Here is a 26,055-nt window from a genome sequence, read left to right as displayed (position 1 = left end):
AGACCCAGAAGTGAGATCTTCCCTCTTTAAAAGCTAACAAACAAAAGCACATTTGGAATTTCCTTGGATGACTGGGTTTGAAGTTGTGGACTGTAAGAAGAGATGGTGGGTACTGGGATAGCCTGGAGGAAAGAAGTGATGGCAGTGGACGAGGAGGAAGGAGCTGAGAGAGTAAGTGGCAGTCCTCCAATGTCTGAGTAGCTACCAGGGTAACCAGATGTTGGAGGGACTAGACATTTATCTATGACCCTTAGGGACAGATAGTCATTCAATCAGCCTGAGTATTTATTGAATAGCAGCTACTTGCCAGCTTCTGTGCTAAAGACTGCAAAGTAGAAAAATAATAGCAACTGCAGTCAGGTAATCTTCATGCAAAGAAGCTCTGCTTTTCTAATAACGTGACAGTTAAGCATGCCTGATGGCTAAAACAGATCTGTAGAGATACGGTCCACAGTATCGAGAGATGATGAATTTTGTTAAGTTCTGTTGAGTGGCTTTTGTGACTCATATAGCCCCTTGTTTACCAAGGTTGTCATTTGATATCCATTTCTAAATACTTCTAAGCATTCACTTCTGTGTAGAAAGTGGTTCAGTTATGGAGAAGCAGATGCCATCAGAAGGTGAGCGGCAAGCTTACCAACCCAGCCAAAACTTGTCCCAAGGCTGACCTTCCCCCATTCTGCTCCCCAGATGAAACATGAAACTATACAGGAGCTTCCATATGAACTTTTTTTTCATATGAACTTTTAAAAAGCCTTTTTAGAATTCTAGCTTTAGAAATTTCTTTCCCAAGAAAAATCATTAAGCTTTCCTTTTATTTTAGATTATTCAATTTGCAGGAAAGCACACATGATAGTGAACACATAAATCTTCTCAGTTTTTCACTAAGTCTGAGTAATGCAGTCTTGGTTTTACTACATTTGGGCTCTCACCAATCTCTTTCAAACACCAAAATAAATCCATTAGAAGTTGTGATCCCCATCAATTCACTATATTGAAAATTCAATGTTAAAGCTTGTTGGAGGTGATCTGTGGGTTTATTATTAATATGTTGAAGCTACAGAGAAACATATTTTGGCTCAATATAAGATGAATTTTCTAAGTGTAAGAGCTACCTTGGTAGGTAAGAAGTTCCCCAGTGTATGAGATGTTCAAGAATAGTTGAAGGTCACCTGGTTTAGTTGGAGTGAGGGGAGAGATGTGACACAAAATTATCTTTAAACTCTTTACCAATCTTGAGATAGAATGTTTCAATTAAACAATGACTTCACCAAGCCTTAACTGGGTTCTTTTCCAGAAAAGAGCTTTCTGTACCTGCCATCTGAAATCACATCCCAAAATGCAAAATGACTTTCTCCTTAAATGACGTATTTTAAAAGAATTGTTTAGATCTAAATTAATCAGTAAGTGCCATTTGGTCTCTTCTGACAACATTGCCGCAGCCCAGCAAAATCGAATGATTAGCAATAAGTTACTAATCATAGAAATAATTACTGCTAATAATATCAAATAATGTACTAATAACATCAATAATCGTTCTTAAATAGTTAACATCCATTGACTATTGTGTGGCAAACACTGCACTAAGTGCTTTAATGACACTAATTTAGTGATAACCTATCAGGTGGTACAACTCTTATTCTCATTTAGGGGATAAGAAAACTTCATACGTTAGGAAGATTACATAACACAGAGGGTCACTCGGTTGAAGCAGAACCAGAATGTGAAGTCAGTGAGTATGCTAACTCCAGAGAATAAACTCATAACCACTAGTCGACATATAATGACTATTATTTAGGTGTTTCTGACCCTTGCTAATATGTTTAGTCCTCTAAATTACTTGGGAATATCATATACATTGTTAAATATCCAATCTTAAAATCTGAAATATTGTATCACAAATTTTCTACAATGGGGCAACGTTAAGGAATTTACAATACATCTACTAATTTTGTTTTTCTTTTTTCTTGGCCACCCCACATGGCTTGTGGGATCTTAGTTCCCTGACCAGAGATCGAACCCACATCCCCTGCATTGGAAGCACAGAGACCTAACCACTGGATCACCAAGGAATTCACTCAGAAAGATTTTAAAGAATCATTAAGGAATTTCCCTGGCAGTCCAGTGGTTAAGACTCCAAGGTTCCACTGCAGGGGGCGCAGGTTCAATCCCTGGTGTTAGGAACTAAGATTCCACATGCTCTGCAGCATGCCCCCCCCCCAAAAAAAGAACCATTAAAATGTTCTGGACAAGGAGCTGTTAAAACACAGGAAAATGTGTACAGTATACAGCATATGAAATAGTAAAGTGCAAATTTTTTTGTGCAGTGTAATCTCAACTTTGTTAAAAAAAAATTCATAGAAGGAACTAAACAAAGCGCTCTCAATGATTGACCTGGGTGTTAATATCTATTTTGTCCTAATATTTTTTCTTTAAATAAAACTCATGTTTTTTTCCATCATGAATTTGTATTGTATCTGCAATTAAAAAAAAAGTTGTTTTTTTTTTTATAGTTTATTTATTTTTGGCTGCGTTTGGGTCTTCGTTATCGCGCATGAGCTTTCTCTAGTTGCGGTAGCAGGGGCTGCTCTTCATTGCAGTGCGTGGGCTTCTCACTACAGTGGCTTCTCTTGTTGCGGAGCACAAGCTCTAGGCACACGGGCTCCAGTAGTTGTGGCATGTGGGCTCAGTAGTTGTGGCTCGCAGGCTAGTCCAGGCTTAGTAGTTGTGGCACATGGGCTTTGTTGCTCCACAGCAAGTGGGATCCTCCCAGACCAGGGATCGAACCCGTGTCCCCTTCATTGGCAGGTGGATTCTTAACCACTGCGCCACCAGGGAAGCCCTGTTTTGTTTTACTTTTGGTTTTAAAAAGCAATTTAATTCTCAGATACAAGTTGCATGGTTTCTGATCTGACATTATGGTATATAAAGTATCATGCTCTCTCTTCTTAAATGAAGACATATTTAAATGGTCATATGTTCATTTAGCAGTAAGTGAATCTGTATAGAAATGGGCAACTCAGCTTCACTGTAAAACACCCAATTATTAAGGTACATAAATATTTTTTTAAATTAATTAATTTATTTATTTTTGGCTGTGTTGAATCTTCGTTTCTGTGCGAGGGCTTTCTCCAGTTGCAGCAAGCGGGAGCCACTCTTCATCGTGGTGCGCGGGCCTCTCACTGTCGCGGCCTCTCTTGTTGCGGAGCACAGGCTCAAGACGCACAGGCTCAGTAGTTGTGGCTCACAGGCCTAGTTGCTCCGTGGCATGTGGGATCTTCCCAGACCAGGGCTCGAACCCGTGTCCCCTGCATTGGCAGGCAGATCCTCAACCACTGCGCCACCAGGGAAGCCCAAGGTGCGTAAAATTTGCTGATTCTACTTTGCCCAGAATGTAGTCTAAAGGCTCCGAAGCTGCACTGAATTGACTATTGCTGAGTTCCTTATCAGTAACACTGAAAAGGATGATCCTGTGTTTTTCAGCTCAAGACTGGTCAGGCTGGTTTGGAGGACTTAATGCAAAGTTATGTACTGTGTAGTCAATTTTGGCAAGTCCTTCTAAGTGTAAACTGTCCCCAGGCCCCAGGGTGTCATGCCCAGCTTCAGGGGCTAAGGAAATGTAATTCCTGTATGAGTAAGCATAATTAACCTGGGGAGGATTGGGGTGTTTCTTTTTCAGGAAGGCTTGGGCTGTCCCACACAGACGTTGTTATCGTTTGACGTATGATTTTGGAAAACTCTACCTTCCTTGGAGTTTTCATTAATTGTCACTTAAGTGCCTCCCAAAACTTATGCCTAGTAAGTCACCTTTCCTTTTCTGGCTTTGGATTTGAATGGAAGTTACCCAGCATTAGACTTTGTATTTAGAGACATTTTCAGAATAACTGTTAATACTACCCTTTATAGCAATGAGTGAATAAGACTAGGGCAAAACATCAGGAGAATTCAAGCCTTCTACCTTTGCCTGCTAAACAGCTGATGCACAAGAAAGATATGCTTGTACACCCCTCTCCTGGGTGGAACTGTTTCTAACCTAGCATTGTCTAGAATAATTTATTAAGAGATCTTCACAGTACAGTAACCTGGAAGCTACCTAACTAGAAGTTACGATTATCCTTACATTGTAGAAGGAAAGAACCAAAACCAGGGCAACAGTGTTCTACTGACCTTAACTTACGTCTGGGCAAAGTAACTATGTGGTACTACTTTGCCACCACTGATATACACACTCTGAAGTTCCTGTTCAGTTCAGTTTTAAAGTGGAGGAACCAGACGTGTTCCCCGAAACTAAATCTGTTTCGTGGAGGAGGAGTCTGTGATTCAGGCTTAAGCCAAGGGTGTTGCCATTATGACATAGGCCATTACCGAAAGTAAGGTAGGGATGGTTCCTTGCCCCAGAGCTGTCAGATGCGTCCAGGGATCTGTGCTGAGTTTTTCATGATTCAGTAAAACCAGGCCATCGGAAATGCTACACTGGGTATTACCAGTTGTACCTTCAGCAAAGCAACGATCCAAAACATTTCAGGATCATGTGAGAAATACTGGAATACGAGGTATGTAGAAGGTGCTGTGGGAATAGCAGGGTGGTCATTAACCCAGTCTGAGAAGGTCAGGAGGATTCCCAGTGGCAGCAGTGTCTGAACGTGTGTTAGAAGAATGAACAGAGTCAATGGACAAAAAGGAAGAAAGAGCTATCTGTGCAAAGCCACCAGTTCTCCAGGAAGAAGACAGTGAGAAGAGAGGCTATCAATCAGGAGAGCAAGTTTGTGGAAGGAATAATGTGCTTCACTGAGAACGTAGGCTTTATGCTGTAGTTGATGAGGTGTCAGCAAAAGATTTTAATGGAGGAGAGACAACATCAGTTGACCATTTTAGAAAGAGATTTCTGACTGCTGCTGTGGCTAATGCATTGAGAGAAGGTAAGATTAGAGGGAAGGAACCAATTTTGAGAGAGCCTCATTCATGGCAATGACAGTGTTAACAAAGAAGGACTACATACAGACTAGAGAGACGGTTTGGAGGTAGAATTGATGGGATTGATTAATACCTCACTAGATGTGGAATCAAGGCTTGAGGCTGAAGTTTCTAACTTAGATCACTAGAAGGGTTGTGATGGCATGAAGTAAAGGCTATATGCCTTCTGAAATCCGTGATTTTGTCTGAAATCTTCTCAAAACTATAGTATGAGTTCTACTGTATAATAGTTCTGTTGCATCTGACATTTGTACCAAAGTTTTAACTTTCCAGAGCACTTCCTCTTGTTTGATCTCATTAAATATGCATTTTGACAGATGAGAAAACTAAGTGTAAGTGATTTGACTGAAAGCATCCAGTTGGATTTGGCTGAGGTGGGACTAGAATCAAGTCTCCAGACCCCGTAGCCTTAAGCTTTATATCAAATCCCAAATCTGTTAGTCTTACATTCTGTGCCCCTCACCCTTTTTTCTATTTTGCACAGAAGATACTAGAATTGGAAAGACTTTTGAATAGAAGAGGAAGCTTTTGGAAAAGCCACAAAGAAACCTTGGGAGCTTTTGGGGAGGATGAGGCAGCCAGCAGATGGGCAAAGGGAAGCAAATGACAATGAGCATTCCAGGCCTTCCTGATGTCAGAGTTTGGCATCACTCACAGTACAAAGGCGTCCTGTTGTACTAGTTTCCCTATAAACCTCATTCCTGCAAACCATATGAGCCCTGGGAGGTGGGGAATGGAAGGTGGGTGGGACCAGCTGGTCATGGCTGTGAATGACATTTACAGTGGTCTCTACTCAGGATGGTCCCTGGGTCCCTGAAGTCTGTTCAGAGGGTCCAGTGCGGCTTACTAATAGCATTACACTCAAAATTTGTCCGCAGGCAGTCTCAACCAGGGAATAAGTAGATTTGTTGATCACGTTGGGTGAGATTTTCTATGCAGAGGCTCTAAAATAAACCCGTTCAGTTTGAAAGTGAAATCGCAACCTCAGTGAGCAGAGGAAATGGAGAGCCTTGGTCCCTGCAAACCAGAATTTCTCTGTTAGAAATAATAATTTGGTGATGGTGGGAGAGTCGTTTTGCAATTATCTCCCGTCCATGTTGGTGATTGGGAAGATGCAAAACACCTGTCTTAGACAAGGTAGACATTTGTGGGCAGGAAGAGAGTTTTCATCTGTAGGGGTCTTACTGTCTGTTTCTAGGAGCCAAAAGGGGCAACGTTTCAGGATGCCTGGAGAGAGAAAGAAAGAGAAAGAGAGGATTCTTGATGAAAACTCCTCAATGCACTGTGTTTTTAGGCGGATGTGGTCTCCCACAGGATGTGCAACAACTGACTTGCCTCAGTGATAGACTCCCACTTGTGGGTGACTGCCTTGGAAATGGTGGTCAAATAGTGGTGCTTAATAGAGACACGCTCTGTGATTGAACAGCCCCCATCCTTCTGGGGGGTTCATTGATTATCTGTCTCCCTGCCCAGACTCCTAGCTCCAGCCTCAGGGACTCATCTGATTTCAGCCTGCTCCCTTGCATCTAGAACTATGATCGACAGTCAATATTAATTGTTTACAAATGAGCAAAGTACTGCTCTTAAGGAAAAAAATTTTTACTTTTTCTCTAATGTTTTTGTGTGGGGAGAGAGAGAAATTTATACAGAAAAATACACTTTTACACCCATAGGTGTGGTTTAAACAGACCTTGTTTCATTTTATGACCCAACCTACAACCTCTGAGACTCCCACAGCTTTCAAGCCCATCAAGGCAGCCTTTCCATCAAGACCAGTTAGAAGTGTCAGTGATAATCCCACTTTATCCCTGAAAACCACTTTGAACATTTAAAAAAATCTCCAAGCAATTGAGACAATTCAACCCCTCAGTTCTGTTTTCCTAGTGATGATTTGTTTCTGATGAACATGTTTTCAACTGATTTTTTAAATAAAACATTTACACTGAAATGACTCCCTGTCTTAGGTGAGCTTGATTGATTCCTATTAGAGTTTTTTTTTTTAAATCATAATATTTTCTAGCCTGTGCACTTTAAGTTTAATGAATGAAATAACAGGGAGAAAGAGTAGGTGGTTACCATGGTGAGCATAACATCTGATTTGAGTGGCAACAGAGAGGGCAGGGAAACAGTGCCCTATTCAACTGAATTGTAATGATGATCAACAGTTGAGAGAGGAAATTTAAATGTCTGGGCTCCACTTAGCAACTGATCGATCAATCAACACATGAATAGCAGTATCTGCACCTTAGCTTCACATGCATATATCGTACAGATCAAAACAGAAAGAAAATTGCAGTCTACATGAAAATTAAGAATCCTTAAGCATATTTGGAAAATGCTTTTAGGTAAGAATAAAAATCATCCTAATTTCCAAATTTTAGCTCTTCATCCTCGGATTATCAAGACGAGTTTAAACTACAAGGTCTTGATGTTGACAGTAGGGCATTTCCAAGTTTAATAGAAATGAAAACAGGGGTTGATTTCTCAGACTTAGGGAACATAGTTTCTCGACACTTGGTGTTGCCACCCAAAAGGTGAAATTAAAAGTTCTACATCCCTCAACTATCCTTTTTTGAATACTCTTCCTGCCTGAAGGCTGATGTAAGCAGGCATTTCCTGGCCTGGGGGAACCGGCAGATTCCAGCCAGCCAGCTGAAGAATTAACTCTACAGTGTGAATAACTTTGTTTACTCTCTTCTACATTTTAAAAGAAGATACTGGACTAACACTTCAGTGTTGGAATTTCAAACACCCGGGGCTAAGCTGGAGGGTGGGATGGGACTTGGGGGGAAGAAGTCTTCCTGGATCCTTTCAGCAGACTCCCCAGGCAGGCGTCCAGGTCCACCACCTTTCCAGTGCTAAGGCGTTTTTAGCTGAGAAGAGAAAGAGAGAGAGGTGAGTGAAACAGTCATCTGGAAAGTGATTTGTTCCTGCTTTTAAAAGGGTGGAATGGAGAAAGTAATCCCGTCTCTTAAATTGGCCCTTTTGTGTGGCAAAGCATCTCAAACTAGCTCTGCCACTAGCCTGAGAAGGTGGCCCCACCTGCTTCACTCCTCGGAGACTTTGGCCCCAGCTCAAGAGCACTGGGACTGTGTGCTGGCAGGCGGAGTTGATACACTGTAAACTCAACCAGGAAGAGGGGAGCAGAGCTGAATTTGGGAAGCAGCTGCCTGCTATGCTGAAAACCTCTGTAAACTGGCTAAGGAGCTGTGGTGAGAATCATGCTGCTTTTCTCAGACCCATTTCTCTTGACAGACCAGTGGGGAATTGTGGCCAAGAAAATGGAAAGAGGACGGCAGAGTCCCCTCCCCTTCCCTCCCTAGAACTGCAATGCCGGCCTTTTCTTAGCGCCCACAGCTTGCAGGCATCTTCTTAAGGCGGCTCTGTTTTCTTGTCTCTTGCTGTCTATGCTCTGGGGGAATAAGAATCGGTGAATTTTTCTCTTCCGCCGCCTCAGTTCCGCCCTCAAACCACACTCCAAGAGTTCGATTCACCATTAGCCTCTTCATAATAAACCTGCCTCATGTGAGCTGCTGGACTGTTGCTGCTGTATATCACAGAGAGAAATTTAAGAATGTGAAATTCTTGCCGCTGACTTAAATGGGTTCCGGAAATGCCTGGATCCATATTGATTTCAGATCAGATATTTGATGTATGCAGGTTCTGTTCAAATAGCCAGAGCCTGCTGAGGGACAGGATAGTTCTATGCAGGGAGGCAGGTTTATGGGTCTGAAAGAACCGATAGACTGTCCCACTCTCACCAATTATAAGCTATGTAACCTTGGGAAGCCACTGAACTTTGTGCCTTTAGTTTCCTCATTTGCAAAATGGAAATTATTTCACTTACCTCGTAAGGTTGTTTACAAATTAGTAGTTGTATATGGAAAGCTGGACTCTAAAGTCCTCTAGGGTACGGGGACCATGATTACCTTATTTGGGGGCATATGATTAATTATCCAGAAAAGGTCATTTATTAACAGTCTTAGCTTAGTGGTTAAGAATGTCAGCTCAGATCATTCTACCTGATTTCAGATCGCAGCTCCCTCATGGTTAGCTTAAGTTAGCTGAATAACATAAGCCTGTTTCCACATTATAAAATGGTAATACTAACAGCAACTATTTCACGGATCTGTGAGGATTTAAAGAGGCAACGCTTCCTATATAAGGCTCTCAGCACTGTGCCTAGCACACAGTACTCAGTAAATGTTGGCTGTTGTTATTGTGAGGCAGAAATCTGACTGTGGAGCTAGACAGCTGGCCTCTCTAGACTAAATTCACCCCATTTAAAAAAATTTAACTGCAGAGGTTGGACGAGATGAATCCCAAGGAGCCGTCCACCTCTTACCAGCTGTGTTCCTGGGAGCATCCACGTGCCTATCACACAGCTGTAATCTTCCTCGGTAGCAGCAATAAATTGAAAGTTCAAACATTTTATGATGGACAAAACAACCCAACATAATATACATTGTGGACTTAAAAATCACAGCCACTGCCTAAAACCAGATGTGTCATTTCATACACTCCCGTGACTTGATTTCCTGAAGAGCATATTTTCGCAGCCCCAGATGCTACTTTGCATGTCCATAGCTTTGGAGATCTGCATCCAAACACTTTGTACTGGTTTTAAGAAACTTTATTCACACAAGGTGGCTGAGAGTGGCATTTGGTAGCATTTTCAGTTTCTGGATTATATTGAGAAGGAACCTTAACCTGTATCTCTGTATTCTGATGTCAGTTAACATGTGTCTGACATTACCAGTTGAACTGTTGGCAGCCAGTTTAAAAACCAGCTCAGAGTCACTCCTCACTGGGCCTGTGGGACAGGAAGTAGACTTGCTGGGCTGGGGGATTTGCATTCTCCTCAGACTGGGAGCACCCCCCTCCCAACATTTCCTTTGCTATTTTATTCTCTCCATAGCCAACCCCCTACTAATTACCTTCCCACAATTCCTCTCTAAATCCCTTATGGATAGTCTGAGCTAAGCTAACACTTCCATTAAACAGAACAATTGATCACAGATTTATAGAATTAATTTGTTTGATGTAAGACCAGCAAAGGGCAGGGACTGTGTTTTTTTGTTTGTGTTTTTCTTTTTATTCTTGTCTATTATTATTTTTTTAACATCTTTATTAGAGTATAATTGCTTTACAATGGTGTGTTAGTTTCTGCTTTATAACAAAGTGAATCAGTTATACATATACATATATCCCGATGTCTCTTCCCTCTTGCATCTCCCTCCCTCACACCCTACCTATCCCACCCCTCTAGGTGGTCACAAAGCACTGAGCTGATCTCCCTGTGCTATGCGGCTGCTTCCCACTAGCTGTCTATTTTAATGTTTGGTACTGTATATATGTTCATGCCACTCTCTCACTTTGTCACAGCTTACCCTTCCCCCTCCCCGTATCCTCAAGTCCATTCTCTAGTAGGTCTTCGTCTTTATTCCCCTCTTGCCCCTAGGTTCTTCAAGACCATTTTTTTTTTTTTTTTTAGATTCCATATATATGTGTTAGCATACGGTATTTGTTTTTCTCTTTCTGACTTACATCACTGTGTATGACAGACTCTAGGTCCATCCACCTCACTACAGATAACTCAATTTAGTTTCTTTTTATGGCCGAGTGATATTCCATTGTATATATGTGCCACATCTTCTTTATCCATTCATCTGTCAATGGACACATAGGTTGCTTCCATGTCCTGGCTATTGTAAATAGAGCTGCAATGAACATGGTGGTACTACGTGACGCTTTTTGAATTATGGTTTTCTCAGGGTGTATGCCCAGTAGTGGGATTGCTGGGTTGTATGGTAGCTCTATGTTTAGTTTTTTAAGGAACCTCCATACTGTTCTCCGTAGTGGCTGTATCAATTTACACTCCCACCAACAGTGCAAGAGTGTTCCCTTTTCTCCACACCCTCTCCAGCATTTATTGTTTGTAGATTTTTTGATGATGGCCATTCTGACCGGTGTGAGATGATATCTCATTGTAGTACTGATTTGCATTTCTCTAATGATTAATGATGCTGAGCATTATTTCATGTGTTTCTTGGCAATCGGTATATCTTCTTTGGAGAAACGTCTATCTAGGTGTTCTGCCCATTTTTGGATTGGGTTGTTGGTTTTTTTGATATTGAGCTACATGAGCTGCTTATAAATTTTGGAGATTAATCCTCTGACAGTTTCTTCATTTGCAAATATTTTCTCCCAGTCTGAGGGCTGTCTTTTCGTCTTGTTTATGGTTTCCTTTGCTGTGCAGAAGCTTTGAAGTTTCATTAGGTCCCATTTGTTTCTTTTTGTTTTTATTTCCATTTCTCTAAGAGGTAGGTCAAAAAGGATCTTGCTGTGATTTATGTCATAGAGTGTTCTGCCTATGTTTTCCTCTAAGAGTTTCATAGTGTCTGGCCTTACATTTAGGTCTTTAATTGATTTTGAGTTTATTTTTCTGTATGGTGTTAGGGAGTGTTCTAATTTCATTATTTTACAAATAGCTGTCCAGTTTCCCCAGCACCACTTATTGAAGAGACTGTCCTTTCTCCACTGTATATTCTGGCCTCCTTTATCAAAGATAAGGTGCCCATATATGCGTGGGTTTATCTCTGGGCTTTCTATCCTGTTCCATTGAGCTATATTTCTGTTTTTGTGCCAGTACCATACTGTCTTGATTACTGTAGCTTTGTAGTATAGTCTGAAGTCAGGGAGCCTGATTCCTCCAGCTCCGGTTTTCTTTCTCAAGATTGCTTTGGCTATTTGGGGTCTTTTGTGTTTTCATACAAATTGTGAAATTTTTTGTTCTAGTTCTGTGAAAAATGCCAGTGGTAGTTTGATAGGGATTGCATTGAATCTGTAGATTGCTTTGGGTAGTATAGTCATTTTAACAATGTTGATTCTTCCAATCCAAGAACATAGTATATAGTTCCACCTATTTGTATCATCTTTAATTTCTTTCATCAGTGTCTTATAATTTTCTGCATACATGTCTTTTATCTCCTTAGGTAGGGTTATTCCTACATATTTTATTCTTTTTGTTGCAATGGTAAATGGGAGTGTTTTCTTAATTTTACTTTCAGATTTTCCATCATTAGTGTATAGGCATGCCAGAGATTTCTGTGCATTAATTTTGTATCCTGCTACTTTACCAGATTCATTGATTAGCTCTAGTAGTTTTCTGGTAGCATCTTTAGGATTCTCTATTTAGAGTATCATGTCATCTGCAAACAGTGACAGCTTTACTTCTTCTTTTCCAATTTGGATTCCTTTTATTTCTTTTTCTTCTCTGATTGCCATGGCTAGGACTTCCAAAACTATGTTGAATAATAGTGGTGAGAGTGGGCAACCTTGTCTTGCTCCTGATCTTAGTGGAAATGGTTTCAGTTTTTCACCACTGAGGATGATGTTGGCTGTGGATTTGTCATATATGGCCTTTATTATGTTGAGGAAAATTCCCTCTGTGCCTACTTTCTGGAGGGTTTTTATCATAAATGAGTGTTGAATTTTGTTGAAAGCTTTCTCTGCACCTATTGAGATGATCATGTGGTTTTTCTCCTTCAATTTGTTAATATGGTGTATCACATTGATTGACTTGCATATATTGAAGAATCCTTGCCTTCCTGGGATAAACCCCACTTGATCATGGTGTATGATCCTTTTAATGTGCCGTTGGATTCTGTTTGCTAGTATTTTGTTGAGGATTTTTGCATCTATGTTCATCAGTGATATTGGTCTGCAGTTTTCTTTTCTTCTGACATGTTTATCTCATTTTGGTACCAGGGTGATGGTGGCCTCGTAGAATGAGTTTGGGAGTGTTCCTCCCTCTGGTATATTTTGGAAGAGTTTGAGAAGGATAGGTGTTAGCTCTTCTCTAAATGTTTGATAGAATTCACCTGTGAAGCCATCTGGTCCTGGGCTTTTGTTTGTTGGAAGATTTTTTAAAAATTATCTATTTATTTATGGCTGCATTGGGTCTTTGTTGTTGCTTGCAGTCTTTTTCTAGTTGCAGAGAGGGGAGGCTACTCTTCATTGTGGTACGCAGGCTTCTCATTGTGGTGGCTTCTCTTGTTGCAGAGCATGGGCTCTAGTTGCGTGGGCTCTAGTAGTTGTGGCCCACAGGCTTAGTTGCTCCGCAGCATGTGGGATCTTCCTGGACCAGGGATCGAACCTGTGTCCCCTGCATTGGCAGGCGGATTCTTAACCACTGCACCACCAGGGAAGCCCTGCTGGAATATTTTTAATCACAGTTTCAATTTCAGTTCTTGTGATTGGTCTGTTCATATTTTCTATTTCTTCCTGGTTCATTCTCAGAAGGTTGTGCATTTCTAAGAATTTGTCCATTTCTTCCAGGTTGTCCGTTTTATAGGCATATAGTTGCTTGTAGTAATCTCATGATCCTTTGTATTTCTGCAGTGTCAGTTGTTACTTCTTTTTCATTTCTAATGCTATTGATTTGAGTCTTCTCCCTTTTTTTCTTGATGAGTTTGGCTAATGGTTTATCAATTTTGTTTATCTTCTCAAAGAACCAGCTTTTAGTTTTATTGATCTTTGCTATCGTTTCCTTCATTTCTTTTTCATTTATTTATGATCTGATCTTTATGATTCCTTTCCTTCTGCTAATTTTGGGGTACTTTTGTTCTTCTTTCTCTAATTGCTTTAGTTGTAAGGTTAGGTTGTTTATTTGAAATGTTTCTTGTTTCTTAAGGTAGGATTGTATTGCTATAAACTTCCCTCTTAGAACTGCTTTTGCTGAATCCCATAGGTTTGGGGTCATCTTGTTTTCACTGTCATTTGTTTCTAGGTATTTTTTGATTTCCTCTTTGATTTCTTCAGTGATCTCTTGCTTATAAAGTAGTGTATTGTTTAGCCTCCATGTGTTTGTATTTTTTACAGATTTTTTCCTGTAATTGATATCTAGTCTCATAGTGTTTTGGCTGGAAAAGATACTTGATACGATTTCAATTTTCTTAAATTTACCAAAGCTTGATTTGTGACCCAAGGTATGATCTATTCTGGAGAATGTTCCATGAGCACTTGAGAAGAGTGTGTATTCTGTTGTTTTTGGATGGAATATCCTATAAATATCAATTAAGTCCATCTTGTTTAATGTGTCATTTAAAGCTTGTGTTTCCTTATTTATTTTCATTTTGGATGATCTGTCCATTGGTTAAAGTGGGGTGTTAAAGTCCCCTACTATGATTGTGTTACTGTCGATTTCCCCTTTTATGGCTGTTAGTATTTTCCTTCTGTATTGACGTGCTCCTGTGTTGGGTGCATAAATATTTACAATTGTTATATCTTCTTCTTGGATTGATCCCTTGATCATTATGTAGTGTCCTTCTTTGTCTCTTGTAACAGTCTTTCTTTTAAAGTCTATTTTGTCTGATATGAGAATTGCTACTCCAGCTTTCTTTTGATATCCATTTGCATGGAATATCTTTTTCCATCCCTTCACATTCAGTCTGTATGTGTCCCTAGATCTGAAGTGGGTCTCCTGTAGACGGCATATATATGGGTCTTGTTTTTGTATCCATTCAGCCAGTCTGTGTCTTTTGGTTGGAGCATTTAATCCATTTACATTCAAGGTAATTATATGTATGTTCCTATTACCATTTTCTTAATTGTTTTGCATTTGTTATTGTAGGTCTTTTCCTTCTCTTGTGTTTCCTGCCTAGAGAAGTTCCTTTCCCATTTGTTGTAAAGCTGGTTTGGTGGTGCTGAATTCTCTTAGCTTTTGCTTCTCTGTAAAGGTTTTAATTTCTCTGTCAAATCTTAATGAGATCCTTGCTGGTAGAGTAATCTTGGTTGTAGGTTTTTCCCTTTCATCACTTTAAATATGTCCTGCCACTCCCTTCTAACTTGCAGAGTTTCTGCTGAAAGATCAGCTGTTAACCTTATAGGGATTCCCTTGTATGTTATTTGTTGTTTTTCCCTTGCTGTTTTTGTATTTTTCTTTGCATTTAATTTTTGATAGTTTGATTAATATGTGTCTTGGTGTGTTTCTCCTTGGTTTATCCTGTATGGGACTCTCTGCTTCCTGGACTTGATTAACTATTTCCTTTCCCATATTAGGGAAGTTTTCAACTATAATCTCTTCAAATATTTTCTCGGTCCCTTTCTTTTTCTCTTCTTCTCTGGGACCCCAATAATTCGAATGTTGTTGTTTTTAATGTTGTCCCAGAGGTCTCTGAGACTGTCCTCAATTCTTTTCATTCTTTTTTCTTTATTCTGCTCTGCAGTATTTATTTCCACTATATTATCTTCCAGGTCACTTATCCGTTCTTCTGCTCAGTTATTCTGCTATTTATCCCTTCTAGAGAATTTTAAATTTCATTTATTGTGTTGTTCATCACTGTTTGTTTGCTCTTTACTTCTTCTAGGTCCTTGTTAAACGTTTCTTGTATTTTTTCCATTCTATTTCCAAGATTTTGGATCATCTTTACTATCATTTCTCTGAATTCTTTTTCAGGTAGACTGCCTATTTCGTCTTCATTTGTGAGGTCTGGTGGGATTTTGCTTTGCTCCTTCATCTGCTGTGTGTTTTTCTGTCTTCTCATTTTGCTTATCTTACTGTATTTGGGGTCTCCTTTTTGCAGGCTGCAGGTTTTTAGTTCCCGTTGTTTTTGGTGTCTGTCCCCAGTGGCTATGGTTGGTTCAGTGGGTTGTGTAGGCCTCCTGGTGGAGGGGACTAGTGCCTGTGTTCTGGTGGATGAGGCTGGATCTTGTCTTTTTGGTGGGCAGGTCCACGTCTGGTGGTGTGTTTTGGGGGTGTCTGTGGCCTTATTATGATTTTAGGCAGCCTTCTGCTAATGGGTGGGGTTGTGTTCCGTTTTGCTAGTTTGCCATAGGGTGTCCAGCACTGTAGCTTGCTGGTCGTTGAGTGGAGCTGGGTCTTGGCGTTGAGATGGAGATCTCTGGGAGATTTTCACCGTTTCATATTACCTGGAGCTGGGAGGTCTCTTGTGGACCACTTTCCTGAACTTGGCTTTCCCACCTCAGAGGCACAGCCCTGATGCCTGGCTGGAGCACCAAGAGCCTGTCATCCACATGGCTCAGCATAAAAGGGAGAAAAGAAAGAAAGAAAGAGAGAGAGAGAGGAAGAAAGAAAGAAAGAAAGAAAGAAAGAAAGAAAGAAAGAAAGAAAGAAAGAAAGAAAGAAAGAAAGAAAGAAAGAAAGAAAGAAAGAAAGAAAGAAAGAAAGGAAGGAAGGAAGGAAGGAAGGAAGGAAGGAAGGAAGGAAGGAAGGAGATAAAATAAAGTTATTAAAATAAAAAAGAATTTTAGAAAAGTAATAAAAAAAAAGAAAGAGGAGACTAACCAAACCTAAAATCAAATCCATCAATGATAACAAGTGCTAAAAACTATACTAAAAAAAGAAAAGAAGAAAAATAAAATGGACAGACAGAACCCTAGGACAAATGGTAAAAGCAAAGTTATACAGACAAAATCACACACAGAAGCATACACATACACACTCACATAAGGAGAAAAAGGGGAAAAAATAATATATCTTTGCTCCCTAAGTCCACCTCCTCAATTTGGGATGATTCGTTGTCTATTCAGGTACTCCACAGATGCAGGGTACATCAAGTTGTTTTGTAGATTTAATCTGCTGCTCCTCAGCTGCTGGGAGAAATTTCCCTTTCTCTTTTCTGTTCGCACAGCTCCTGGGGCTCAGCTTTGGATTTGGCCCCGCCTCTGCGTGTAGGTTGCCTGTGGGCATCTGTTGTTCACTCAGACAGGATGGGGTTAAAGGAGCCACTGATTCGGGGGCTCTGGCTCGCTCAGGCCGTGGGGAGGGAGGGGTACGGATGCGGGGCGAGCCTGCGGCAGCAGAGACCAGCATGACGTTGCAGCAGCCTGAGGCGCGCCGTGCGTTCTCCCGGGGAAGTTGTCCCTGGATCACGGGACCCTGGTAGTGGCGGCCTGCACAGGCTCCCGGGAGGGGAGGTGTGGATAGTGACCTGTGCTCGCACACAGGCTTCTTGGTGGCGGCAGCAGCAGCCTTAGCATCTCATGCCCGCCTCTGGGGTCCGCACTGATAGCCGCGGCTCGCGCCCATCTCTGGAGCTCGTTTAGGTGGTGCTCTGAATCCCCTCTCCTCACGAACCTGAAACAATGGTCTCTTGCCTCTTCGCCAGCTCCAGACTTGTTCCTGGACTCCCTCCCGGCTAGCTGTGGCACACTAGCCCCCTTCAGGCTGTGTTCACGCCGCCCACCCCAGTCCTCTCCCTGCATCCGACCGAAGCCTGAGCCTCAGCTGCCAACCCCCTCCCGCCTGGGCGCGTGAGCAGACAAGCCTCTCGGGCTGGTGAGTGCTGGTCAGCACCGATCCTCTGTGCGGGAACCTCTCCACATTGCCCTCCACACCCCTGTTGCTGTGCTCTCCTCCGTGGCTCTGAAGCTCCCCGTGTCCGCTACCTGCCGTCTCCGCCCGCGAAGGGGCTTCATAGTTTGTGGAAACCTTTCCTCCTTCACAGCTCCCTCCCACTGGTGCAGGTCCCATCCCTATTCTTTTGTCTCTGTTTTTCCTTTTTTTCTTTTGCCCTACCACGTGGGGATATTCTTGCCTTTTGGGAAGTCTGAGGTCTTCTGCCAGCGTTCAGTAGGTGTTCTGTAGGGGTTGTTCCACGTGTAGATGTATTTTTGATGTATTTGTGGGGAGGAAGGTGATCTGATCTGTTACTCTTCCACCATCTTGAAGCTCCTCAGGGACTGTGTTTTCTGATGCCTGGCACTTAATACAAGCAGTCCTTGCTTTTGCATCATAGGGAGAGGTCATAAAGATGACATCTGAATAATCAGTGGGGAAAAAATACCATTGTCTAAGATATTGAACTTTCCTATGCCTTAGTGAATTGTCACTCCTTTCTAGGTTTGGATCAGCTTCCAACCTTTTATCCATTTCAATGTTATGAAATATGTCAGAGTTCTTTTAATGTGCACTTTTTTGCCAGTGTGATTTCCTCTGGGACATCTTCATCCTTTTCATCCCAACCTCTTTCTTCATTTATGTTCCTACGTTTGCCTTTAGTAAGTTCCCCTGGCTGCATATCTGGTCTTTCTCAAAGGGTGGCAGTGTCAACATTCCCCCGATCAGCTATGTCTTCTAAAATTCCACTGTTCCATTTGAATTTCACTTACAGCATTGTCACTTTTTGTTTCTATGCTGCACTTTCATAGTCGTTGGCAAATTCCTTCTTTGGATTATCCATTTCTGTAAAATGGCATGTGGGCTTACCACTAGGAGATGAGGCAGCAAAAGAACTACGTGCTTTGCTGTCTGTGTGTGAACTGAACAACAGGTCTGCAGTGACCCATTCCCAGCAGACTTTGAAAGAAGTGACCGTGATGAGCTGCTGATCATGATGTGCATCTGTTACTATGTAGTGATTTGTGGAACAAAGAGCTAAGAGCAAGTTTATGATGTACTCACTCCCTCACAGTTAATATATTGTGGTCACCAAAATTTGAATCGTATTGTCAGGGAGCTGGTGTTCCTTAATTAAACCATAGCAGTGGAAATTCATGCATGTTGGAACCACACAAATAAAAAGCTGCCCACAGTTAGTTGCTCAGTCATAAATATCTGTTGAATGAATGAACTCATGCATTGACACGGATCTCAGTTTTGCAGTCTCAGTGTCTTTATAGCCTTGCCCATAACTATTCCCTTTCTCTTCCTTCCTGGACATAATAAAATATCCAAAATAATAGGTAAAAACATGTCTACTAAAAGCTGGCTTTGAACAAGTCATTGAACTCTGAGTCTCATGTGCTAAAGGCCCGGCTACTCCTTTCTTATCAAAATTCTCCCTGAGCGTCCAGCTTCACTTCTAAAAGTAACTAATATGCTCAATAGATTTATACACTAAATGCAGAAAGGACTCTCAGGCTCCCAGTGTAGTTTGTTTTCTCCCCTGAGAGAACAGGATCTGCACTTGGCAGAGGTAGCCTCTTGAATGCTGCCTCCACTAAGGATGCTCAGACCCAGTGGGCAGCAGGAGGGAGGGGCCTGATATTGACAGAATTTCCCTGACCTTATTCTCTCAAAAAATCCAGTAATTCAAAAAACAAAAGTAGAGGAGGTCTAAGGGAGAGACTCAAAGATAATCCTAAATTTTACTTAGCCTTTGGTCTCAAGGAGTTTACATTCCAAAATGGGCTACGAATCCTGGAGACATGTAAGCAGTAAGAGTGGTGTTTACCATACGGGTTTGATCTGATCTGGGTTCAGGGTTGGATCTGTCGCTTCCTAGCTCGGTAAGCTTTCCCAAGTTACTTGGGCTTTCAGAATCTCATTTCTCCATCTGTAGAATCTAAGAATTCTCTCCTAGGGTTGTTTTTTTTTTTTGCAGTACGCAGGCCTCTCACTGTTGTGGCCTCTCCCGCTGCGGAGCACAGGCTCCGGACACGCAGGCTCAGCGGCCATGGCTCACGGGCCCAGCCGCTCCGCGGCATGTGGGATCTTCCCGGACCGGGGCACGAACCCGTGTTCCCTGCATTGGCAGGCGGACTCTCAACCACTGCGCCACCAGGGAAGCCCTAGGGTTTTGAATCTGAGAATTCTCTCCTAGGGTTTTGGAGAGTCTTGAACAGGATAAGGAATGCAATGTACTTAGCGTAGTATCTTCTGTAGATTAAGAGCTTGGGAAACTGAAACGATTTTATTTACTGAGACATAATTCAGATGGATGTCATTCTTTTCACTATGATTGTCTTGTCTCCAGTGTGCAGAGTTCTGGTTGCAGAGTCAGAGTGTACCATACAGGTGAAACTTATGGAAGTTACCCAGTCCGATCATGGGGGACCAAGGCTAAGATCTTTGTTTTCTCCTGCATCATTATTGATGGTCACTGGGTAACTGAGAATCTATATTCTATTCTGCCTTTGTGGAGTCAGCCCCCTAAATTCTTTTGGAACCCCTCATTTGGGTGTGTTCACAGGCATTTTCAAAGCTTTCAAGAGCGAGACACTCAAGTCACATAGTGGTAGGGCCTCGCTTCCCTCCTAGAATGATCAGCTGGATGGCATACCCATCCAGTTACCATGTGTCCCCACAGCCAGGCACACACAAGTGGAGACTTTTTGAGAAAGGCACTGAATAAGAGTCACTGTTGTGCCTGACTGCTGAGCCGTGGTTCTCAGTTCTGGCTGTGTGAGGCACTTAATAAGTGGAGATCTGCCCAGGGATTGATTCAGTAGGTCTGGAGTGGAGCTGAGGCACCTACATTATAAAAGTGGTTCCCAGGTGAGGTGCAGGCAGAGCTGAGAACTGCTGCTCTAGCATCTATAGGTGCCAGAGACTAAGAACTAAACCAGCCCTGGTTGCAGGTGTCTGGACATGAATGTGACGGAGACTGGCCTGGCCCGGGAGGCGCAAGCTGGCCTTGCAATGTGTTAGAACCTGGTTGCTGCTGATTCTTCTTACCCCAGGGCAACGTTTCCTCGTACTGTCCCCTCAGAGGGTAGTCCCATTCATCCTGACTGAACTTTTTGTAGCAGCTGCCTAATTGGTCTCCTGACTCCATCTCCCTCTCTTAACCTATCAATCCACTCTCCACTCTGCCAACAAAGTCATCTCGCTAAACCGAGAATTCCATTGTCACTCCCCTCCTCTTCTAGCCACAAAGAACTGTTCCTTGTTTCCAGCATGGGATGTTTCTTTTTTTTTTTAATTAAAAAAAATGTATTTATTTTATTTATTTATTTTTATTTATTGTTTTTTGGCTGCGTTGGGTCTTCATTGCTGTGTGCGGGCTTTTCTCTAGTTGAGGCGAGCGGGAGCTACTCTTCATTGCAGTGCATGGGCTTCTCATCGTGGTGGCTTCTCTCGTTGCAGAGCATGGGCCCTAGGTGCGCAGGCTTCAGTAGGTGTGGCACGTGGGCTCAGTAGTTGTGGCGCACGGGCTTAGTTGCTCCGCGGCATGTGGGATCTTCCCGGACCAGGGCTTGAACCCGTGTCCCCTGCATTGGCAGGTGGATTCTTAACCACTGCACCACCAGGAAAGTCCATATCCAGCATGGGATGTTTCTTATTGCCTTCATGCGTGTTGTTTCCCTGCCAAAACACTCTCTCTCCCAATTAATAGTAATACTTTCATAAATAACAAAATATTTCTTTATTTGAAAATTTAATCTTTGTTAGATCCAGTGCTATGTGTTTTACATATGTCTGAAAAACTCTTAACTGACTTTAGAAGCCCAGTTCTAGACCTGCTCTGAGAAGTGTTCTCTACCCTCAATTGCCCAACAGCAAAAGTGTGTGCCTCCTTTGGGCCCCAAGAGCACCATCAAAGAATTCAGCGCACTGCGTTGTAATTTGCTGTAATTGTAATTTATGATCTATCTTTCCTCCCAAGGGCATGTGCTACATTTGTCTTTGTAATTGCTTGAGCAGAATGGGCCACTAGCAGTCATGGGCCATCAGGGGGAGTGGAGAGCAGGCTTGAGGGCAAATTATCTTCAATCCTAAAGAAACACCTAGATGCAGATGGTTTGCCTGACAGTGGATCTTTAGCCCTAATAGTGTCATCGCTTTTAAGTCACTTCGGCACAGAAAAGAAGTATCCCAGAGGTCTGCGTTTATACACAGAAGTGTGGTTGATGTAGCACTTAGCTCCCAAGACAATCCAAGCCACAGTGGGCAAGGCTGCTCAGCTGACGAGACCTCCCACCATGAAACATCATTGGGTTCACTTTATTACCCAAGAAGGGCTGGATTGCACTGCATCATCTATTTGGAGGGAATTTTACCATTGAACCAATGAAAGGCAGCCAAATGGAGCTGTGCATTTTTTTTTTTTTTTTTTTTGGCTCTGTGTTTTTACAGGCAGACACTGTAATCAGCTGTCATGATAGCTATAATCAATTAGCTTATGGGCTGTTTTTCTCCATCTGCACTAATTGAATGGTTGCTTTTGTTTTTATTTTTGTTTTTCTTCTCTACTCATTCCCTTCTGTTACTATTGAACCATGTGACTAAGCCTACAAAACCTTCAGCTGCTCCTCTCTCTCTGGCAGCCTCCTTTAAGATGTGGCAGGAACCCATTAATCTCCAGAGAGATTTGCATCTATCTGCATTAATATCTAGGAGTTACGTATTTGAAAAATATATTTAAGTAGGTCCTCTATTGTTAAAGTGAAAATCAAAAAATCAGGAAATACTTGTTTCTTTTGAAACTAAGGTTTTTCTTTGATAAAGACAGAGTTGCTTACCTGACAGCCTAAGAACACAGTTAGCAGAGAACTTTTAAGAGCTGGGGAAACATTTCAGCAAACATTGTTTGCATGTCTGCACAAGTCTGGAACCTAAGCTAGGGACAAAAAGAAAAGTAGGGACAAAAAGAAAAGTAACACCTAGCGTCTGCCTGCAAGGAGCTTAAAGTTTAGAAGAAGAAAGATTTATAACACAAACAAAAACAAACAAACAAACAAAAATCCAAGCACAATAAAGCATTAAAGATGGTATGAGAGGGACTTCCCTGGTGGCACAGTGGTTAAGAATCCACCTGCCAATGCAGGGGACACGGGTTTGATTCCTGGTCCGGGAAGATCCCACATGCCACGGAACAACTAAGCCCGTGCACCACAACTACTGAGCCTGCGCTCTAGAGCCTGTGAGCAACAACTACTGAGCCTCAACTACGTACCTCAATGACTGAAGCCAGCGCGCCTAGAGCCCGTGCTCCGCAACAAGAGAAGCCACCGCAGTGAGAAGCCTGCCCACCACAATGAAGAGTAGCCCCTGCTCGCCGCAACTAGAGAAAGCCCGTGCGCAGTAACAAAGGCCCAACGCAGCCGAAGAAATAAATAAATAAATTAAATTAAATTTTAAAAAAATTATAAAAAAAAGATGGTATGAGAGAAGTCTGTATGATGGCAAAAGGGAAGAAGTGGGATTAGAGAAAGAAAATATCCCTTTTTCAAAACCTTCTTTTATGTGTTCAAAAGAAAACTATCCCTGACCTCTCTGTCTTCTGGTTTCCACCTGCAAAATGGCTATAATCCATGCCATAACCTAATTCTTTTTGGAATGCATTTTGAAGAGAAGTTGAAAGGGTTTTGAAAGTTTGTATACCCTTAGGGATAGGTATTATACAGATTCCACGTTAAAATCATAGTACATTTAAAGCAATGCCCATTGAACTATTAATTAATTTTTGTCACCTGCTCCATACAAAGCTTACTGAGGGACCTTGAAGTTCTTACAGGCATGAAAAATTGAGCAACTAGAATTAATTCCACTGGTTAGGTAGGGAAAGCCCGGAGGTGAGGGTAAGAGACCTGGCCAAGCACGCCGGAACTTGCCGGGGCTATTGACTCTTTGAGGTCACTTTTAATGACCCTGCTCTCTTCACTTCCTTGTCTGTGGCTTGGGTCTCTGACTATAGATTTGTTGATGCGTGGTTTTCTTCAACAGGGAATTAAAATTTAACAAAAGCAAAAAATCAGAACAAATAACAACAACCAAAAACTGTGCTTTGAGCACAGAAAAATAGGATATTTTTCATGGAGTTTTAAAATGTATTCAGCAGATGTTTATTCAGTGCTTGCTATGTGCCGTGTATGGTAGTAAGCACTGGAGGACAAATCAAAGATGTTCTCCATCCTCGTGGAGCTTAGAATCTAATTATGGGGCAATTGTGATGCAATGTAAGCAATGCTATGGGGGTCTTATAGGCTGCCCAGGGAGGAACCTTTAATGCACCTTCACAAGAGGATCAGAGAAGCCTCCACGCAGAAAAAAACATCAAAGCCAGGATGTGAAATTCTGAGAAATTAGCCCTGAAGAGTGGAAAGGAGGAAGAACAGGAAGTAGAAAAGTAGGAAAGCAAGAAGGAGCTCTTGTCCTTGGAAGTGAAAGCAGTTCAATAGGTTGGAGTTTAGACCCGTGTCTGGTGGAGCCTGGATGGCTAAGGAGGGCCCAGATCATACAAGGATCTTTATGCCCAACTGGAGTTTGATCTTTGGTCTGAAGGCAGTGGGGCCAGTTAAATGGTTTTAAGTAGGAAAGTGACAGGATCAATATTGCCATTAGGAAAAAATCTCTTATCTCTGCTGTGAAAAGAATGGATAGGAGGGAGGATAATCATTAAGGAGACGGAGGTGAGGATCCTCAGTCTAAGGGGTAGAAAGGTCACATGTAGGTCTCACTGGCTGCTCTCACTCCCTTCCTCTGTGTGGAATACTGTAAGGATTACACTCCTGGTCCTTCCCAGGCTTTTTGAATACAAAGACTCCCTTTGTAGTTTTTAGGATTTGTTGATAGAGGTAATACTTACTGATACAATGATACATGAAATTAAACTTGATGTATATTTAATTAGTCACAGTGTAACCTATGTACATTTAACATTTAGTAGGACGTATATGTAGGAGACATTGTTGATTCAGTCTAGGGAATATTTGGTGCCTGGTAGATTTGAGGATTCTTTGCCAAAACATCTAGGATTCCCGAGAGAGAGTTTTTTTTGTTTTTTGTTTTTGTTTTTGTTTTTTTGCAGTACGTGGGCCTCCCACTGTTGTGGCCTCCTCCGCTGTGGAGCACAGGCTTCGGAGGCCATGGCTCACGGGCCCAGCCCCTCCGCGGCATCCTCCCGGACCGGGGCACGAACCCACGTCCCCTGCATCGGCAGGCAGACTCTCAACCACTGTGCCACCAGAGAAGCCCGAGAGTTTTTGATTCTCAAACTTGGACCCAGAGGCAAGGAGGCTTTAGAACTGTAGTTATCAGTAGTCTGTTAACTAATCCTTTTCAAAGGGTTGATAGCTATTATTTGTTGAGCTTACTGTATCCAGTAGCTTTACAGGTACTAGCTCACTTTACAGATGAGGAAACAGATGTTAGAGAAGTCAGTAACATGGTTTGGCTTCAGTGCCTCCTAGGGGTTAAGTGGATTCAATATTTGAATTTCAGTTCTACCACTTACCATCAATGTAATTTTGGGCAAATTACTCAATCTCTAGTAGTATCAGTTTCTTTTTCTGTGAAATGGGTATAATATCTACCACATGGAGTTAGAATATTATTATAGTAGATAGTGGATATTAAAAACCTAAATAACTTTCAATAAATCATCTTCCCATTGTACCATCTCCTCCTCTTATTCCTTCTTTATCTTTTCTCCCCATTTCCTTGGCATCTACTTACATTTTAGTCCCTTCTCTTCTTTCTCAGTTTTCCTTCTTAATCTTCACATTTTATTAAACTACTTTTTTTTTTAGTGTATATACAGTTAACTTATGTGTTTCCTGTTCTTAATTTAAACAGCAACCATCTATGTTTTGTTAAATTGCTCAAGAACCAACTTGCTCTGTATATGTGACCCTTCATAGAAAAACATTCTCACTTGCACATCATTGACCTAATAGTATATTTTCAGGTCCACTCTGACAACATTACTTACTCCACATTCTTTTGATATGCTAGAGATGAATCATCCACGCAGTGCCCTACTTAAAAGACATCTGTGTTCCTAGCCAATGCTCTCTTCATCCTCACACATTCTCAAGTGCTCTGGCAAATCCTCTGTGCCCCTGTCAGAAAACAGTGATGTCAGGTCTCTTGGGATATAGCCAACAGTTGATGAAGCAGGTGCAGAATTACAGAAGGTGCAATTGTCATGTGCAGTAGTGTAGAGTTTTCCAATGTGTTTCTTGGAATGTATCCATCTCATTTTTAAAGTATATTTACCATTGCATACTAAAATCTACAAGAAAAGCCTAATGGATAAGACTGGAATAACTTATCTTCTGAAATTTCATTCCTTATGTTGAGTTACCAAATAGCCACACCCTTTGGCCTAGCTTTTAAGGCCCTCCATGGTCTGGTTTCTCTCATTTCATTCTTTCTTCCTCTTTCTCTTGTGGGGACATGACCCCTACATTTAAATATTTTCTACAGCCTTCTCCTTTCACATGCCAGTCTCCAAGTGCTCATGTGCTTGCTGTTTCTCTGCTCTGGAAATCCTTCTTTTCTGCAAACCTCACCCATTCTTCAAGTATCAGTTCAAGTCCTACTTTTTCTGACCATTCTGAGTGATCTGAATTCATTGACTGAGGTAGTGTGATTTACAGGGAAAGTTTGGG

General features: G+C 41.8%; 1 protein-coding gene across 26 annotated transcripts in view; it reads left to right on the top strand.

Annotated features, from left to right (window-relative positions):
* The window catches only part of DLG2 (discs large MAGUK scaffold protein 2), a 2,011,757-nt gene that overhangs the window by 1,758,822 nt on the left and 226,880 nt on the right, over positions 1 to 26,055 (top strand). The window contains exon 1 of one of the 26 annotated variants that reach the window (XM_067750594.1): positions 4,411 to 4,553. The exons of 24 other annotated variants lie outside the window; for them this stretch is intronic. In XM_067750594.1, coding sequence (XP_067606695.1) covers positions 4,466 to 4,553 — 88 coding nt within the window. In that variant the 5' untranslated portion in view covers positions 4,411 to 4,465. Of the gene's footprint in view, positions 1 to 4,410; positions 4,554 to 7,585; positions 7,870 to 26,055 lie in introns of those variants that run through there. One more of the 26 variants, XM_067750597.1, reaches the window with a different exon arrangement.

The sequence above is a fragment of the Pseudorca crassidens genome, chromosome 9 (genome assembly GCF_039906515.1).
Source record: "Pseudorca crassidens isolate mPseCra1 chromosome 9, mPseCra1.hap1, whole genome shotgun sequence".
Lineage (NCBI taxonomy): Eukaryota > Metazoa > Chordata > Mammalia > Artiodactyla > Delphinidae > Pseudorca > Pseudorca crassidens.
The sequence above is the reverse complement of the archived record's forward strand: the minus strand, read 5'-3'. Positions and strand labels throughout refer to the sequence as shown.